Below are 18,988 nucleotides of genomic sequence, written 5' to 3' on the forward strand. Positions count from 1 at the left end.
AATGGATAGAAGGGCTTCTGGCCTCCGAGCCAGGACCCTGCTTTACTCCCTGCGGGCTGCTCAGGAAACAGGCCTTCCCTCTGGCAGCTGAGCTGAGCCCTGGCCTGGGACCTCCCCTTCTCTGCATGCAGGTCTCAGACCAGCCACTCCGGGCTGGGACATACTCAAATGCCAGGGAGGCCCAGGCCTCAGATCAAGGCCAATGAGCTCACACCAGTGGCCAGTGGTCAGCCGATGGACTGAGGCCAGAACAGAGGAGGGCTGGGAGCTTCACAGGGCTGGAGGTCTGGCTGGGTGGCACTGAGGGGCACCACAGAAGATGGCACCCCTGCCCCCACCTGCCACCCAAGTTCTAAGCGCCCACCGTGTGGACACTCAGCCTCAGCCTTCCCTGTTTGCCATGCTCTGAATTTCCAGGTGAAAGATCGGAGCAGAGAAGGTCAGGAGCTTACACCTCAGTGGCAGCTTGCATGGTCCCAGGCCACCTGCAGGCCTGGCTGTCCCTTGTGGATATCATCTCCTTCCACTTCAATGCTCCCATTGAGTTTGGATCCCAAACCTTTTGGACTGAGGCCAACCAGCTTGTTCTCCTTCTCTCCCTCAAAGACACGAGCCCCTCTAGGCAGGTGATACAGGTGGTATGGCAACTGGGGAAACCTAGGGTCACAGGCCAGCCAAGTGGAGAGTCAGCCCCACACCTGGTTCTGTCCAACCTCATACCTCCTGACCTTTCTCTAGGTCAGTGGGTGCTCACTGGCTGTGCTTAAGACTCTCTTGTGTAGCTCCTGAAAAACACAGACCCCCAAATCCTACCCACATCCAATAAATCACAATCTCTCAGGCTGGCATTGTTGGAAGCTGCCCAAATCCCATGCCCATCTGTGGGCAGACCGACAACACAATTTTATTTTATTCTCTACACAACAGGCCACAGATCTCCTCTACGGGCATGACAGTCTTTGAGAAAACATGAGAGACTCCTAACTCTAGGAAATGAACAAAGGGTAGTGGAAGGGGAGACGGGCGGGGGGATGGGGTGACTGGGTAACAGGCACTGAGGAGGGCACTTGATGGGATAAGCACTGGGTGTTATACTATATGCTGGCAAATCAAACTTCCATAAAAATTTTTTTAATAAAAAAAAGAGAGAAAAGACCTTCTAGAAGCCTGTGGGAATAAAGGTACCAATGGCACTCAGCGGGGGGCAGGCAGGGGCGTTGCTGTGTGGGCAGGAACCAACCACTGAGCAAGGGAGTAAAGTCTTCTGTAAGACTCAGGAGGTTTGCCTCAGAAAAACTGAAGGTTGGGAGAGACACCACTGAGAGGAGAACCCAGCGTGTCAAGGTGGCAATTCCCCCACATATGGGCTTTCTAAGAACTGGGTCCCACTCTCCTGGAAGCCACCTGCATGGCTGGGCAGTACTGCCTCCTCCACCCTCCTCAGCAGCACTCCACAAACGCCTGCTGTGAGGGGGGCCTGAGAGCTGTAAACAGGGTTGGCTTGCAAGTGAGGGCCAGAAAGCAGGCAACTCACAGGGGACTGGCCAGCAGCCCTGGGTCCCAGGTCCTCAGGAAACACAGACCCTGGGAGTCATATAACACTTCTGGCTTTGGGGGGCAGTGGAGGTGGGGGTGGCAGTGTGTAAGGTGTAGACACATTTTATCTAGATTTCAGCTCCTTTGCTGATAAAAGTAGGACCTTAGAAAACTAGAATTCAGAGGATATTGCCTTCACACAAAATCCATCTTAGTCCACAAGCAAGCATTATATTTTATTAAGCAGAGAAATGCCAGGGGCGTTCCCATCAGAGCCAGGCGCAGACGTGGATGCACAAAGCCACTGCTGTTACTTAACATTACTCTGAAGGTTCTAGATGATGCAGATTGGAAATGAGGCTCCGAAATTATCGTTTCCAGACAGTACAACTGTATACCTAGAAAACCCAGGGGAATCTGCAAAGATATATTAAAATTAATGAGTTCAATCAAGCAGCTTGATAAAAGACAATTATGTAAAAATCAACAGCTTTCCTGTACACCAACAATAGATGGAAATGATTCAATAAACAATAGCAAAAAGGAAAAAAAAATCCCTGAAATGACACTGACTTAAATCCACGGGTGACCCGTATAAAAAAACGTGTAATACTTTACTGGGCAACATCAAAGCAGAATTAAATCAATTGAAAGATACACCATGTTCTGGTAAATACTGTAAATTATGTCAATTCCTCCTTTAATTGGTTTTGAGGTTTAATTTAATGTCAATCAAATTCGCAAGGATTGTTTTTAAGCTGACAAAACAATTCTAAAATTCAATTGAAAGAATAAACAGATGTGACCAGCCAAGAAAATTTTGCAAAAGAATAACAGCGAAACGGGAAGTATCCAGCCAGATGTCTCAAAGCAGCACTGTCCAACAGAAATGTAATGAGAACTTCACATGGAGCCACATTGAAAGAAAAAAAAAGCAGGTGAAATTAATTTCAGCAATATATCTTACTTTATCCAGTATATCCAAAATATTATCATTTCAATCTATAATAGATACTTTTAGATTACCAATGAGATCTTTTATATTCTTCTTTTTGTACAAAGTCTTTGAATATTGACTATTTTACACTCAGGCACCTCTCACTTCAGACCAGCCACATTTCAAGTGGCCAATAGCCTCATCTGGCTCATAGCTACCATAGTGGACAGTGTAGCTGTAAAGTAGCTAATTCTTTAGATATCACTGCTTTAAGGCTCTAATGATAAACCATTTAGTTCTGGTAGAATAGAATGACAGAAAAACGGAATTTATCTATGGTATTGGTTAATCCAACATTTCATTTGCAACTGATGAGAGATGGTAAGATGGCATAATCCATTAAAAACCTACATATATTCATATTCACAGCTCTTGAGCCACTTTTTATCATACCTTCAGAAGCTCTGTCCCAATCAGATTGGCTGCCTAAACAAAGATTGCATGAAACAAATACACCTTATTTGCCAGGTGGTCCCAATCCCTGCTTTCAAGGGAGAAATACCAGGTTTAGAGACGAGTCCTTAATATTCTGCTCACAGAGCTAACAAGCGCTAGGCCTTCCGGTGTGAACAGCCCTGTCTCTGTTGCAGCTCTACTTCTCAGGCTGAGAACTGCATGCCAGCTCTCAGGGCCTTGAAATCACTTGTAACAGAGTAATAATAACAACAACAATAAAAACTGCATGTCCAGGACTCTAGACACACATTTTTCACATTTACCATCTCTGAACTCTGGGATGAAATCACTGAGTCTTATCACCAGCTGCAGCAGGCAGCAACCATGTGGTGGCTGGCACTGCCTGGCACGCACCTACCTGACCATGACATTTCACTTAAATGCCATCACTTCACTTGAATTGCATGTAGGGTCAGCACGTCTTGTGTTGAGATTCTTGCCACCCAAAATGTCTTCAAAAATCACGCCATAATGGCAAAAAAAATTATGGTGTGTGCGCAAAGGCACAGAGACAACAGAGTATGCAGCTTTGGCGTCAATGACGAATGTCCCTGGAGGAATAACTGTAACTCTGCACTTTACCAAAGAGAGGAAGACACCCAGAAGTGAAGGAGACAGTCACATGCTAAGTAAGCCAAGCAAGTGAGAGGGAGGAATGGCCCACTGTTTGGAGCAACCAGGGACAGGGTGGCTGGTGTCTACACCTATTAAGACTGTAGTTAAGGTGCCATGGCGCGGTTTAGTTGGGAATATCCAGTGTGCCCTGTAATTGATGGCACCTTAGAACTGATGAAATGCACAAATGGCCAACATTTCCCAAACCCTCGACTTGGGCTAAGTGCCTATTGTCCACTCATCCTTCCAATGTCCAGCAAGGAGGGTGTAGATAGCATTCCCCCCTTTGCAAGCCAAAGGAAAGAGGTTTGGTGGCATTTCAGCTCGTGTCCAGGCTGCCCAGCTCTGCAGGGTACAGATGACCATGTGACACAGCAGCCTCCAGTCCACACCATGTCCACACCATGTCCACACCATGTCCATGCTCACTCGAAACCTGCAAGGCAACGTGGGGCAGTTCAGGGCCCACCTAGCCCCTCCGCGCTGCCTAGGCTTGGGTTCTGGATGCCAGAGTTTCCTCTGCCTTCAAGCAAAAGCTGTGTGCCCCACTCCACAGGCCTAGAGTAGATGTGCACTGTAATTGAAATTCATGGATGAGCCCGAGGAGCCAGCTCCAGGCTCTGTAATAACTTCTCCATATTAATGGCAGCACCGCAGACCCGGTGGACAGTTGACATTTAGTATGAAACATAAGCAGCAGAACAAGAGGCTCCTACCTGGGCCCTCCCATTCCAAAGCGCCTGCCAGTTGGGGGAAGTGGGGGCCCACGGTGGTGCCAAGATTCAGAGGGCTAGGGTCTTCCTCTCCCCTCAGGACCTCTACCCCTTTCTCAGTCCCCTCCCTTGCTGGAAACCCCTGCCAAAACACACATGAACATACATACACACTCACATTCAAATGCACATGCTCACTCATACATGTACACCGACAGACACACATGCACACTCACACCTATGCACACACTCACATGTTCATTCCAATGCATAGAATCACATGCATAAGCACATGTTCACATGCAGATACATATCACATCACACTCATGCACATATGCATGCACATGCACCCACATCCTCACCATAGGCACACAAACATGCACATATGTTCCCCAGGCTGCCCAAGCAGGGGAGGGCAGTGAGGGTAATGAAGGATTGCTAGTACAGACCCAGGGTCCCAGAAAGGGACTCACATGCATCTGTCCCTATGGATTTCCGCAACCAGAGTGGGGAGGCCCAGGTCACAGCCCAGGCCAGCACACAGCAAAGCCAGCCTGGATGCTAAGTGGGCACACCAGGCCACGGGGCGTGTTCCTGTGGCTCAGGGCAGATGAGCTCTTCAAGGACTGCTCACGCTGGCTTCCGCACTCATGGTCCTCAGTGGCCTAGGTGATGATCTGGTCTTTCCCACCTCTGGGCTGACCCCTGGCATCACTCCATACTCACCAAGTGCTGAGGGCACAAGGGGACAGGTAGCCAGGGCTGGCCATGGGGCAGAAAGAGCCTGAAGTTGCTCAACACGTGAACGGGAGGGACATCCACAACCAGTGCCAGAAACACACGGAACCACGCGGTGGAGTCAGGGTAGGGGATGGCAAGGTGATGGGGAGAACTCGGCAGGAGCTGGCCTCCCTGGGCTCAGGCTCAGGGACCAGACACCGACTCTGCTGGCCCTTGGTGAGGGGCCGAGCTGGGCTCCACTCTGCCCTCCCCTAGAGGATTCCACGGAGAGAGGCAACCCCACACGCGACAGCCCACAGGTCCCAGTAACACACGGAGCCTGGCTCTCCTCATCTGTAAAAGGACGACTGCAGGGACTGGGACCCGCGGCAGCAGAGGTTGCGGGTGTAGACGATGATCCTCTGACCGCCTTTCCTTGAGGGCAGCGCGGGCAGCACGGCCGGCAGCCCGCAGAGGCGTGAAGCGGGGGACGAGTGTGACGGCGCCACCCGGGGTGGTCCGGGCTCTCCCGCGCCCCACCCGGCCACCGCTGTAGCAAGTGACAAGATCAGAGCCAGTCAGCGCCTGGCATTCCTGGGCCACAGTAATTGGCTACGGAAAAGTCCTGACCTAAGCCTGACCAATCAGAATGAAGCTCAAGACTGGCGGGAACCTCCAAAAAATAGCTTCCCTTTCCTACCAGGCTAGCTCTCGGAGCGTGAGGGTGTGCGGATGGCGCTGCCACTGGTCCCCCAAGGAACAGAGTCACACAGGGGAGGAAAACAGGCCGATGGGGCCCAAGGGTATCACTCCATCCCCGAACTGCCTACCGAATCCCATGACTTCTCAGACGTCCTTTTTTCTGTGGTTAAATACACATAATGTAAAACTTACCATCTTAACCATTTTTAGTGTAGTTCAATGCTATTAAATACATTCAAAATGTTGCACAACTGTCACCAGACCTCTTTTTCTCTTGTGAAGCTGAAACTCTGTAACCATTCACAATAGCCCCCATTCCCCTCTTCCCCATAGTCCCTGGCAACCATCTACTGGCTGTCTATGATTTTAAGGACTCTAGGTGCCTCAGATGAGTCTGGGTTTCGGACCAGTGATGCACCTATGCACCTATCAGTGCATAGGCCTGGGGGCCACCACAGGGCAAATGGGTCACAGACTGCTACTCTGCGACCTGGAGCTCAAACCCCTGACAAGTCAGCCTCCATCAGGGCAGCCACAGGTCCATGCACGTCCCTACCCCGCCCAGGCAAGGAAGAACACCTAGGAAGCTCCATCTTTTCCACCGGATCACTCCCAGTGAGAAGTGGTGAGGAGGCCAGCCAAAGGTTGTGGATGCCTGGAAGGGGGCATGGGATGGTTGTGATGAAGTCAGGTGGGTTCTCAGCAAGTTCCCCAGCCGCTGCCGGCAAGGAGTCCTGGCCCCTCTAATGATCCTGCTGCCAGTACACCTCCCAACACTTCCACATCTGCCTATGGAGGCTCTTGTCAGGGGACCTCAGGGCCCACACAGGGGTCTTCACCTGGACTTGTTTGCCCAAACCATATCAACAAACTCAAAAACACAGTTTCTCTGAAGGAGAAATGGGAGGCTCAGCAGCAAGGAGCCCACACTCCCAGGAGGCAACAATCTCTCAAGGGATGTAGGGCTTGGACTTGCGGTCCCCACCTCTCCCTTCTCCAGCCCTGTCCCCTCACTTGTGTCTGCTTCCCGTCTGGCCCCTAAGACACAAGGAGTTGCCCTGGAAGGGTCCCCAAAACAGTTAACTTCAGCCCCCAGTTCCCACATGGACAAACTGAGGCCAATGACAGGAGGATTTGCCAGAGTCACAAGATGACTTGCCAGAGCCCAGACCAACATCTCCTCCCTCCACCCAAATCTTCCCCATATAGGACTAGGAAGTGGGGTGGTCTTCCTTACCCTACTTAGCTTGATTTAGACCAAGGGTTTTGAACTCAGGTTTCATAAACCCCAAAGCAGGGGCAGGAAAACTGTAAAACCACATGCTGTGCACAAGAGCTTTCCTATGGGAAAGGAGGCACAGCTTTCAGCCATTGTCCAAGGGGGCTGTCCCCAGTGAGTGTGGGCATTCTGGGATTGGCAAGAGAGCAAATGAGGCAAGACAGGCCAGGGTGAGCACTGGCGGGTGCGGGGCCTCAGGGACAAGCCTACATAGGCTTCCAGTCCCCGCTTCCTGGGAACTCTCATTTCACAGCTCCCAACTGAGCTCTGCCCAGCCAGAGCTGGGCCCTGCAGACATAGCTGGGTACATGTTATCCATGGCACGTTACCAAGAAGCAGAGGGTGCAGCATGGCATGTGAATGTCTAGTATGGCTTCCTGGATGAAATGCCATTTAGCTGAGACCTAGAGAGTGACCTAAAGATGAAGGGATAAGAGTGGTCCAGGTAAGGGCACAGCATATGCAAAGGCCGTAAGCTGGGGGCATCCTGTGTTGGAGGAACTAAAAGATAAGTGTGATGAGGCACAGGCATGATGGGGACACAGTGACAGACAAAACTAGAGGCCACTGGGCCAGGTCATAGGTGGCCTTGAATGCCAGGCCAGTGGGTTTGGATGTTTGTCCAGGTTTGGATTTTTTTAAAGATTTTATTGATTGATTCATGAGAGACACAGAGAGAGAGGCAGAGACACAGGCAGAGGGAGAAGCAGGCTCCCTGTGGGGAGCCCAGTGTGGGACTTGATCCCAGGACCCCGGGATCTTGCCCTGAGCCAAAGGCAGATGCTCATCCACTGAGACACCCAGGTGCCCCAATGTTTGGATTTTTTTTAAGGGCACTTAGAATCATTGAAAGATCTTATTAAGCAAAAGAGTGCCGTGATTTAATATATGGCTTATAAAAATCAGCATGGCTGCTGTGTGAAGAAATAGTTGCTGGGGAGACACCAATGAGCAGCAGCGGGGGAACATAGGCTCAAGAGACAGGGCTTGGGGTCAGGCGTGGTGGAGAGATGGAAACTGGGATAAAGTCTAGAGATGTCTAGGATGGCGGTCTACTGGATGTGGGGGTCATGGACAGGGATCAAAGGGGTGATCCTGGAAATCAAACCCCAAGTCAACTCTGCACTCAGTGCATTCAGTGCAGAGTCTGCTTAAGATTCTCTCTCTTGAGCTCTCGAGCTCTCTATCTCTCTCTAAAATAAACAAATAAAATCTTTAAAAAAAAAAAAAAAAAGGCTGGACAGAGTAGGGGCCTGGCCCGGAGGGCAGCCTAGCAGAGGAGCCTCAGTCTTGGGGCCCTCTGAACCTCTGACATACAATGAGGATCAAGCCCCCAGGGAAGTGTGTACACTGGCCACCCCTCAGATCTCAGGATGGGACCAGACCTTAGAAGCCAGACCCTTCCTACTGCCCAGCCCATGAAGACTTCTACCCACTGGCTCTGTCAGGCTCTATCAGGCCAGAGAGGTCTCCAGAGCTGCACTGAGGTAGGTGGCAGAGGTGGGGTAGGGTGCTTCGGTCCCACTGGAGTCCCTGCTGCCATCACCCAACTGTGAAGACTCCGGCAACCTGCCAGGAACTTCAGGCTGGAACAGGTCAGCCATGTGTCAGCAAGCACTCAGCCACCAGGCCTGCTCCCAGCTCCCACAAACAGACAACACCCCGACTGAGAAGGTCTCTGGGAGTCAAACCAGGAAAGTTAAGAAATGTTTTAAATAAATGCATTTCTTCATTTTGAGTCTTTTTGTTGGCATGCAAAAAAAAAAAAAAGACAATAAAATGTAGTGAGCATGATCTTGGAATCAGGCAGACATGCATTTAAATACTGGCTGCAAAGTTTGAAGCAAGCTCTCAGCATTTGGAGCCTCAGTTCTTTCACCCATAGAATGGGGATAATATCAGGCATAGGCCATAGGATGTTGTAAGGACTGAACAAGGTGAAGTAGGCATAAGGCACTCAGCAGGGAGCCTGGCACATAGCACATAGTAGAGGTAAGCAAACTATGACTTACTATTATTACCTTTATGCCAATAGGCTTCTCATTGGATTTTTTTAAGATTTTATTTATTTATTAGAGAGAGAGAGTGTGTGTGTGCATGAGTGGGAGGGAAAGGCAGAGGGAAAGAGAGAAGCAAACTACCCACTGAGCAGGGAGCCAGATGCCAGGCGTGATCCCAGGACCCTAGGATCCTGACCTGAGCGGAAGGCAGATGCTTAACTGAATGAGCCACCCAGGCATCTCCTAATTGGGTTTTTAATGAGCACATATGAATAATATGAAATTATGGGGCCTGAAAGGTACTAGGAGACTATAGCAATGTGACATATAAGAATCCTTTGTTAAGCATAATTTTCTAATGCATCATGAAAAGACAAACCTTAACCTTTCCCTGTGAATATTATGAACAACTTCTGTCTAGTGGCTGCAGAAAAAAAAAACTGGAAGCTATACATTTACCAGCCTCTCTAGGAATAAAGTGCACAGTATGCCTTATGAAGCATGTCTTCACGTGGCATTTCTTGAGTGTGTATCTCTACCTGATTCCAGAAGAATCTACATCTTGGCAGGCTCAGAATCCCAATCTCATACCCACTGAAGGGACAGTACTCTTCTGCTCTCTGATTCTGGGTCTCTGCAAATTCCATGTCCTACCTGATTCTCACAGGAGCACCAAACCTCAGGCTGGCCAGAGTGAGGCCCAGGACTCAGCTGGAATTAATCAGGAAAAGATGTCAGCCAGACACTGCTGTGGCCCCTGGACTCACTGCAGAACAAAGCCAACACATAGGAAGAAAGAGGCAAGTGTCCTCATGACCTAGCGGGGGCACCTGGATTCAGCCGTGCCTGAAGACTTATCATTTTGTGAACTAATCACTTCTCATTTTTTGTTTAAACTAATTTAAGCTGCCTGTCACTTGTAACTGAAAGGATCCTGGCAGAGTGAAATGAGAATCCCCTCAATTAGGAGACTGCTGTCCACAGAAAACAAAGCTACCATTGCCTTCCTTTATTTTTAAGATTTTATTTATTTTTAGAGAACACACACAAGCAAACAGAGGGGCAGAGGGAGAGGGAGAGAGAGAACCCCATGCAGACACCACACTGAGCATGGAGCCCAATGTGGAGCTCAATCCCATGACTCGAGATAATGATCTGAGCTGAAACCAAGAGTGGGACACCTACTGAGCCACCCAGGTGCCCCTACTGCTGCCTTCCATTAAAGTAGAGAAACAAACTCAGGGCCAGGCAAGTAGATAAGTAAAGGAGCTGAACAGGCCAGGAGCGGGACATTAGGCCTGAAAGGCCTGCAGCTCTCAGGAGAGGCATGTCCCACCCTAAGCCTCTAAATGTAAGCTATAGGATCCCAACTGCCTGCCGGGACCCTGCTCTAGGGTTTTTCGTCAGGAAGGCATGTTCTGCAAAGAAGGGGTTCCATGGTCCCATCTATGTGGGAAATGATGGAGGACTTAGAGTATGAGACTTTTATTTATTACAGAACTTCTCAAAGATCCCAGTAGGCCCCCCAAATCTCCCAAGCTGAAGGCAAGCGGCAGCCTTTCCCATATCAGTCGTCTGATGAAACCCATTTGCTACAAGCAACCTGTGCTGGAATCTGTAGAACCCTCTCTCACAGAAATGAGGCTGTTGAGCCTTGCTTGTCAAAGGGTGGCCTGTGGCCCAGCAGCATTAACCTGGGAGCTTATAAGAAATGCAGAACTTGGGGTGCCTGCGTGACTCAGTCAGTTAAGCATCCAATTCTTCATTTTAACTCAGGTCATGATCCCGGCATTGTGAGATCAAGCCCTGCTTTGGGCTCCACACTGTGTGTGGAGCCTACTTAAGATTCTCTCTCTCCCTCTCCCCTCTGCCATTTTCTTCCCACTCATGCTCTCTCTCTCTAAGGAAAAAAAAAAAAAAGAGTGGTGACTGGGTAACTCAATCAGTTAAACATCTGCCTTCGGCTCAGGTCGTAACCCCAGGGTCCTGGGATTGAGCTTGCATCAGGCTCCCTGCTCAATGGGAAGTCTGCCTCTCTCTCTCCACCTGCCTCTCCCCCAGCTCATGCTCCCACTCTCTCTCTCTCTTTCAAATAAAGAAATAAAATCTTGCAAAGAAAAAAAAGAAAGAAAGAAATGCAGCACTTTAGCCCACCCACACCCCCCTCCCATGTGTAGAACAAGGACCGGCATTTTAACAAGATCCCCAGGGATTTGCATGGACACCACAGACTGACACACCTGTTTCAGTGTGTTTTTCTATCAATGAAGGAAGAGCAGAAGCTTCAGAGGTGAGGCCTGTGCGGCATGGTAGTTAAGGGCCTGAGTAGTTGGGACAGTGAGATGCATTTCTCCATATAAGGCCTATTGAAAGGGTAGTGCCCATTTCAGTGTCTTCACCCCCCAGACTTGGGAGCAGTTCTCTCCAAGGGGCTGGAGAGAACCAGGCCAGATTCCTGCCATTATGGGCTAGGTGGTCTTGGGCAAGTCACTCAACCTCCTAGAGCCTCATCTCCCCATCTGCAATCCAGGGAGGAGGATCCCTCCCCTACAGGATAGCTGTGGGAACCGAGACTGCACCATGTACAAAGCCCCAGGCCTATTGGTGATGCACAGAGAGGCCCAAAAGGTTAAGGAATTAATTGGTATAAAATGAGAAGAGACACACACACCAACATGAAAGAAAGGAAGGAAAGAAGGAAGAAAAAGGGAAGGGAAGGGAAGGGAAGGGAAGGGAAGGGAAGGGAAGGGAAGGGAAGGGAAGGGAAGGGAAGGAAAGGAAAGGAAAGGAAAGGAAAGGAAAGGAAAGGAAAGGAAAGGAAAGGAAAGGAAAGGAAAGGAAAGGAAAGGAAAGAGGAGTAAGAGTAAAGAACTAATATTAATGCCCCATTGTCTCTGGGCCCTATTTCATTGACAGAATTCAAGGCCCCTCAGACAAGCCCCAGCCCTTCTTCCAATTCCAGTCTGCTTTCCAGCTGTCTTGCAGCTGCACAGGTGTGTGTCCATACTTGAGACATCTCACCATGCCTGTCCTGACCAGACCAATGAATACCTGGTACCTCTGCACAGGTTCTTCTTCCCTCTGCTAAGATTGCCAACCTGCACCTTTGCCTACTGCCAACTCATTCTTCAAATAGCCCCCAGGAGCATGGCATCAGAGCCTTGGACAGAGTGCCCCTCAGCCCATCAGTGGCCTGGAGCCCCAGGTGGGCACAGGGCCAGCTGTACCTCCAACCGGGACAGCAGACAAATGGCATTAGGTACCTTGTGGCTAAACAAATAACTCACCAAAGGACAGATGAAGGGATGATGCAGTGACAAAGCCTCCCTGAAATGCTCTCCATCAGGAATTTCTTAGTACACAGGAGCTGGCCCACCTACAGACTGGATCTATGTCAACTCCCCCAACCCCTGGAGTCCCCAGCACCAACTGGCTTTTATTTCGGAAATTCACCTGCAGCATAAAATGAGACACACCTGTGAGGCCCAGCATGGCCTCAGAGACAATGGACATAGAAAGGGCTGCCCAAGGATAACCCAACTCCTCCAAGGACATTTATAGTTGTTTGCAGCATGCCTGGGTTCTAACTAAATCCAGCCAAAGGCAGTGATTTTCCGAAGCAACAAGTGACATTTCCTGTGTCTCCATAAAAAGAACACCAGCGGTTGTGGGGCTCTGGTGTAATTGCTGGCTCTGCAGGCAGCAGGACAAGCCTAAGGACAAGGGGCTCAGGGGCCAGCAAGGCTGGGACAGCGGCCACTTGCACGGAACAGGAGTGCCCTGAGCGGCAATTAGAGCAGAACCCACGGTGGGAGGCTTCAGATGTCTGGGCAGCACTGCCAGCCTGACCACCGCACCCCCAATCCAAAATAGAAAACTGCAGTGGTTTCTGCCGTGTGCCAGGCCCTGGGGCGGCTGGACAGAGCACCACCAATGTCAGCCTCCTCCCTGAGCATCAATCCAGGCTTCCTCTGAGGCCCCCTCAGGCCAAGCCATGGTTCCTCTGGGCCCCTGGAAACAGGAAAATGTTCCAGGGATCCAGTCACACCGGGTGGCCCATGCAGTCCCAGTGGAGGACTCAGCCTCTCTCCTGTCCTTCAGAGGCTGCCCATGGACATCAGAGCCTGCATTTCCAAATGCTCCCCTTGGCTCAAAATAGAGAAAACCGACTTTTCAAATTACCAGCTGGAGTTCAACAGGAAACCACAGCATAAAAATCAGTGGCTCCAGGTCAGCCAGGGGGCAGAGGGATAACTGGGCATTTCAGCACCACTGCCTGCTCTCTGGGCTGACACCCCCTGCACACACACATCACACATGCTACAATGCCCGTGGACATACACTCCGCAGATACTCTGACACCCAAAGGAGCAGAAACCTACAGATGCACACATGCACAGTACACATATTAGCATAGGTGCACAAGTACCCAGATCGGAGTACACACCCACATTCCAAAATGTGTGTCCACGTGCAGACACACACACTGGCAGAGATGTTCACACACCTGGTTATAACAGGAAGACCTGTGTCCGGCGGGCATAAGGGAGACCACGCTCTTGCCATTTGAGCAGAGCTTTGGAGACCCTGACCCACTGCATAATCACTCCTCTCGGACCAATCGAAATAACTTGCCTTCTTGCCAACCCCTCGGTTCAGTGCCTGGTGGTCCCTACAACACAGGGGTGCAAAGGACATCCTCAGTGCAGGACTTGGAGTCACAGGTCACCAGCTTCCAAGTCCCGGGGCAAGAGCAGTGGGCAGAAACGAGCCAACGAAGTGAGTACTCACCAGTCCGTCGCAGTTGCTGAGCGCCACGGAGGAGGCTTCAGCCAGGCCCGCCACGTCTCCGACGTAGAGGCACGTCCCAAGCAGGGGCTCCACGCGGGTGGCGCCTGACTCGCTTTGCCACTCCACGGTGGCGCCAGGCGCCACGAGGCGGGCGTTGGGCCGCAGCCGCAGGTGCAGGTCTCGGCCGAAGACCGTGACATTGTAGAAGAGGCGGCCGCCGGGGTCCTCCTCGCGGTCTCCAGGTAAGCCCGCGGTCTGGACTGGGGCCGCCCTGCGGGCGCGTACTCCCGCCTGGGCCGACGCCGACACCACGTGGGACACCAAGCGGCCCTGGGCGTCAGTGCGCACCGGCACCGCCAGGATGCGCTCAGCTCCGCGCCCCAGGGGCCGGCCTGCAACGGGAAGGGGCGTTAGACCCGCCAGGACCTCGGCGCCCAGGAGCCCAGCCGCCAAGCCCCGCATCCCCCAGCACCCCCCCCCCCGCCCATCACCACCGCTGCGAAGGGGAGGGCTCTCTGCCAGGCAACCCCTAGAAACTAGCCTGCACCTCCCGGCCTTCTTCCACCTGGGAAGGGGCGTTAACAGGGCCACCCCTCTGGAGCCCTGCCCCCCAGGCGGTCCCCCTCTGGGACCCTGCCAGCCAGGCGTTCTGCCCCCTGCCCCTCTCCGGGCCGGGGCTCCCCCGGGGACGGCCCCGTCAGAGCGCCCCCGCCCCTCGAACCTACCGTCCTTGGCAGGACGCGGGGCTGCTCCGAGACCAGGGCGGGTCGGCCCCTCACCCCGCGCCTAGCCCCTACCCCTCCGCGGCCGCCGCCCGGGCGCCCTCACCGCTCGCCTCGGAGCGGCGGGGACTCGGCTCCCCGGGCGCGCGGCCTGCCCTCCGTGTCCAGCTCTCGGTGGCACCAGTGCTGGGACCCCTCCCCGCGCGCCCGAAGGCAGGGCAGGGTGGAGCAGGGCCCCGGGTCCGCAGGGATTGCCTCCGGGCGCCGCACACCGCCCAAGGGCCCAAGGCGGCGCGCTCGGCACCGGCTCCTCCCGAGCGTCCCCGGACGCGAGCCCCGGCGCCGCCTCGCCCTGGCACCCCGGGACCCGCGGGGGCCGGCGCTGCGCTCCCTGCCGCGGGGCTCTCCGCCCTCCATCTCCTCGCTGCGCGTCCCGGGAGCCGCGAACACGCCGAGGCTGCCCCGGCCGGAGGAGCTCGGGCCGCCGCGGGGCGCCCCCTGCGCGACCAACCGGCCCGAAGTTGGCCAACTTGGCCCCGGGCGGGGCGCGCGGAGTTTGCCCAAGTCGGGCCAGGCGCCACCTGGGGAGGGGGCGGCGGAGCACGGAGACGCCCCCTGGGGCGGGCCCGGCGGCCGGGGTCGGCGGCGTGGGCCCGGCCGCACCTACCCGGGGGGTCGGCGGCGGCGGCGAGCCGGGCGTCCGCGGGCGGCGGCGGCAGCAGGAGCGGCGGCGGCAGCAGCAGCAGCAGCAGCGCGGGGCAGAGCAGGCGGCGAGCGGCTCCCGCCGGCGGATCCATGGCAGCCGGACCGCAGCCGGGGCCCCGCACTCGCTGCCGGCGCGAAAGTTCCCCGCGCGCCGCCCAGCCCACATCTGGGGGCAGCTGGAGCCGCCCGCAGCTGCAGCACCGCAGGGCGCGGGGCGGAGGAGCGAGGCGCGGAGGGGAGGGGAGGGGAGGGGGAGGGAGGGCGGGGGCGCGCGGAGGGGAGGCGGGGAGAGGGAAGGAGCGAGCGAGCGAGGGAGGCGGGAGGGAGGAGAAGGCGAGCGAGGGGAGGGCGGGGACGGCGGGCGCCTCAGCCTGCGGTGACCCGGCGCTTCTTGGCGCGGCCGCCGCCGCCGCCGCCGCCGCCGCCCCCGCCCGCCCCCCTCCCCTCGCCGCCGCCGCCGCGGCGGAGCAGAGACACCCCGAGGCGGAGGCAGAGCAGCCCCGCCGGCCGGGCGCGGGGAGCCCTGCCTCCGGCCCCGGTCGGGTGCCCCGCGCCCTGGCGGCGCACGACCTCGGAGGCAAGGCGCCTGCCGGAGCATCCCCACCCGGGAGTCCTTGGGGCGCCTGGGTCGCACCGGTCCGCCGGGGGCGCAGAGAGCTGCCTCACCCTCTCCGGGCGCCCTCGGGCAGGACAGAGCGCAGGGATGGGACCGGGTTGGGGAGGCCTGAGCTGGAAACTCCAGAGGCTGGAAGACGCTTCTATAGGAGCGAGCGTGCACTGCAGGGAATATCCCAAATATCAACTTTTACCCTTACAGAGAGATAGACGCAAGATTCCTTCCTCTCCAGGAAGTTCCTGTCCCCTCCAGCTGTCTCCCCATCCCTCTGTGGCAGCCTCTGAATACAGCCCCCTCCACCGAGAAGAGGGCCCCCTCCCTCCAGAGCTCAGTCAGGCTGCTGCCCTCACCTGCCCAGCATCCCGGAGCCTCCTGGCCTTTGCACTCCCAGGCCTGCCTCAAATAGCCTCTCTGCACTCCACCCACCTTTTCCAACTCAGCGTCCAAGGCATTCCTCTACATCCTGGAGCAAGTTGGCTGTCAAAGCCCATCCCCAGATGGAATCCTTCCTCTCCAGCACAGCCTTCCCGCTGCTGCAGCCTGGATTCACTCTCCTACCTCCTGTCCCCCAGCACAGTGACTCTCCTTCCCCAGGTCCCACCCAGAAAACCCTGGTAGACATGTGTCTGTAGGAATATCTGTGCTCTGTGTTCCCAGACCACTGCCTCATTTGCTTGGATGGTGGATACCTGTCCTTTTGGATTTTCTCAGTTGCCCTTTCCTCGGACCTGTGTGGGCAGGGCTTTAGGGTCAGCCTTGGTCAAGCAGGGTCTGGTGACTCAGGCCCCTTCCTGCTGGCCAGGAAGGCCCAGTCTTATGGGGAAACACATGACTTGCACAACTTGCTCTAGCTGTGATTTTGCATCCCTGGTTCTGTCATCTTCAGACACATGTCTATCAGACACATGTCATCTTCAGGACCTGGGTGTGAGAGCTTTGCAGCTTGAAGGCCATCTTCACCTGGAATCTTCCCTCTGTGTCACCTGAGGGTACCCAAGACAGGATCCAGCCCCTAGGCTGGAACATTTGTTGTCAACACTAAAAATAGTGAAATTTCACATAAGAATTTAGTTTCATATTTTTCTTGAGAAATTGGAAAATGTGGCCACACTGGGACTGCATTTCTGCTTATCCACCATGAAATGGGGCACATGCCCTTCAGAGTCCTCTCTAATAGGTCTTCTTTCCCCTATTCCCAGCAGGCATCCAATTTTGTGACCTCTGATGACATATCTGGTTCCAAAGAAAGTGGATGGTGATCAGCATATGGGAAGAGAAATGACTTCAGAGCCAGGCATCCAGAAGGACTTCCTGTAAGAAGTGGCATGGGTTGAATCCTGAAGGATATGCAAGCTAGGTACCCCAGAGTTGGGTATACCTAATTGCTGTCTTGAAACCCATGACACTCTGCCACTCATTCCTCCTGTGGTTGTCCATGTTTTCATCCTCCTCAAAAGATGAATAAGACCCAACCAACCGCCTCACCTACATCAAGAGCCATGTTCTACTATCTCACTTGCTTCTCTGCTGGGTTTATGATCCTTTCCATAATGCTCCTCCTACCACCACCGTTCTTTGTACGATACTTAAGTTTTTAAAGGATACTTTAAATCACTACCATAAATGGAAAGGCCAACATCTTACCATAATTCAAAGATAACTGCCAAAAATAAATAAGATGAAAACAAAAAAAATGTTGTCAAATTCTAGATACTACTGCCTGCAAAAGGCGCTGAGGCTGAGGCTGATTCGCAAGTGTTGGGAAAGTGTGAGGCAGATTAACAGAAGCAGAGACATTCCCTTTCATGCAAGCAGAAAGAGAAGAGCAGAATTGGGAAGGGATGGCTCTCTTCCTTTGCAAATCGGTATTTTCCAGACGGGGACACATCCCACAAAATTATCGTGCATACTCTGATATACCAGCTCTAGGATACTTCTTGGAAAGATGGTTTGTCTCTCTGACACTCCTGAATAAGCCTTGGCAGCCTTTCCTTTCCATATCACCCCTGGCCTCCTGGGGCTTCCCTCAGCCATGAGTGGGAGGCAGATCACTGCCCTTGACCAGCTCGTCCTTGGATCCCCACCGTGAGATCCCACAAGGCTGCGTGAAAGAATCAGGCACACATGCATTGTAATGTACTGTCAAGTCCTTCATGTAGGGGACTCATTGACTTATCCCACTTCCCTGATCACCTGTCCTCAGCTCAAAAAAGAAAAATTATTATGATAATAAAGGAGGCACCTCCTATATCCTCAAATTTTCATGCTTTCTGATCTCTCCTCTTCCTCTTCTGAAAAATGCTGCCTTAGCCCTGGTACTTGCCTCTCCCTCTGGTCCTCTCTCCATCTCCTTCAGGTGAGAAGTAAGATGCAGAAATCCCTCATGGTTCTTTGCTCAAGTATACATATTTGGTCTAGATTGCGCTCCTGAGGACAGCAGAGTCAACTCAGCCACAACCTGAGATGAGCATGCGTCACCCATGTTTGTTTTGAATTGGACTTGAAGAGTTTAGATCTGGTTTGTGCTCTCCTGCTTGGCACGGTCCCCGCCACTCCCACTGTCCTACACCTCCTTATGGCTCACGATTGTTACCAGCCTGGTTCCTGAAGGGAATCGTGATCTAGAACAGCCTTGTGTCGTGGGAGAGGGATGAGGACAATCCAAGGTGATGTCGGGCCCTCTGACCCCCTTAAAATCTTCCCAAGGATGTGAGGTACAGAAATAGAGGAGGACCTTTCCTGGTCACCTCGGGTGTCACAAATCACTACAGGTGTCTCGATGCAGGAATGCTAAGAAAGGAGAATCCCTTCCTCTCTGTCTGCCCCAGCTCTGGATGGGAGGGGTGCCCTGCCTTGTTCTGAAGACTTGAGGCAGGCCTCTCTGACTTACCTCTAGCTTCCAGGCCACATGTGCCAGCACAGACTTCATTAGCACTATTCCTGTCCCCCAGTGGCCACACAGAAACCAGAAGTTCTTCTGCCCTTTGACGAGGTCACCGTCCTTGGCAGGCCCTGCCCGCGCTGCAGGCAATAAGCAGATGGAAGGAATGAGGAGATTGAGGTTTCACCGTCCTTCCTCCCCATGAGCAAGCTCCTGGGGGTTAGGGGGAGGGACCTAGACTCTTCCAGTCTCCTG

General features: G+C 53.4%; 1 protein-coding gene across 2 annotated transcripts in view; it reads right to left on the bottom strand.

Moving 5' to 3' along the window:
- ADAMTS2 (ADAM metallopeptidase with thrombospondin type 1 motif 2) overlaps window positions 1-15,465 on the bottom strand; it is a 231,809-nt gene extending 216,344 nt beyond the window's left edge. For both annotated transcript variants that reach the window (XM_041761970.1, XM_041761971.1), the window contains exons 1-2: window positions 15,199-15,465; window positions 13,810-14,201 (exon numbers count right to left, since the gene is read on the bottom strand). In XM_041761970.1, coding sequence (XP_041617904.1) covers window positions 13,810-14,201; window positions 15,199-15,328 — 522 coding nt within the window. In that variant the 5' untranslated portion in view covers window positions 15,329-15,465. The remainder of the gene's footprint in view (window positions 1-13,809; window positions 14,202-15,198) is intronic.
- Between the last annotated feature and the right edge of the window lie 3,523 nt (window positions 15,466-18,988).

This window comes from Vulpes lagopus, chromosome 7, assembly GCF_018345385.1.
Source record: "Vulpes lagopus strain Blue_001 chromosome 7, ASM1834538v1, whole genome shotgun sequence".
Classification (NCBI taxonomy): domain Eukaryota; kingdom Metazoa; phylum Chordata; class Mammalia; order Carnivora; family Canidae; genus Vulpes; species Vulpes lagopus.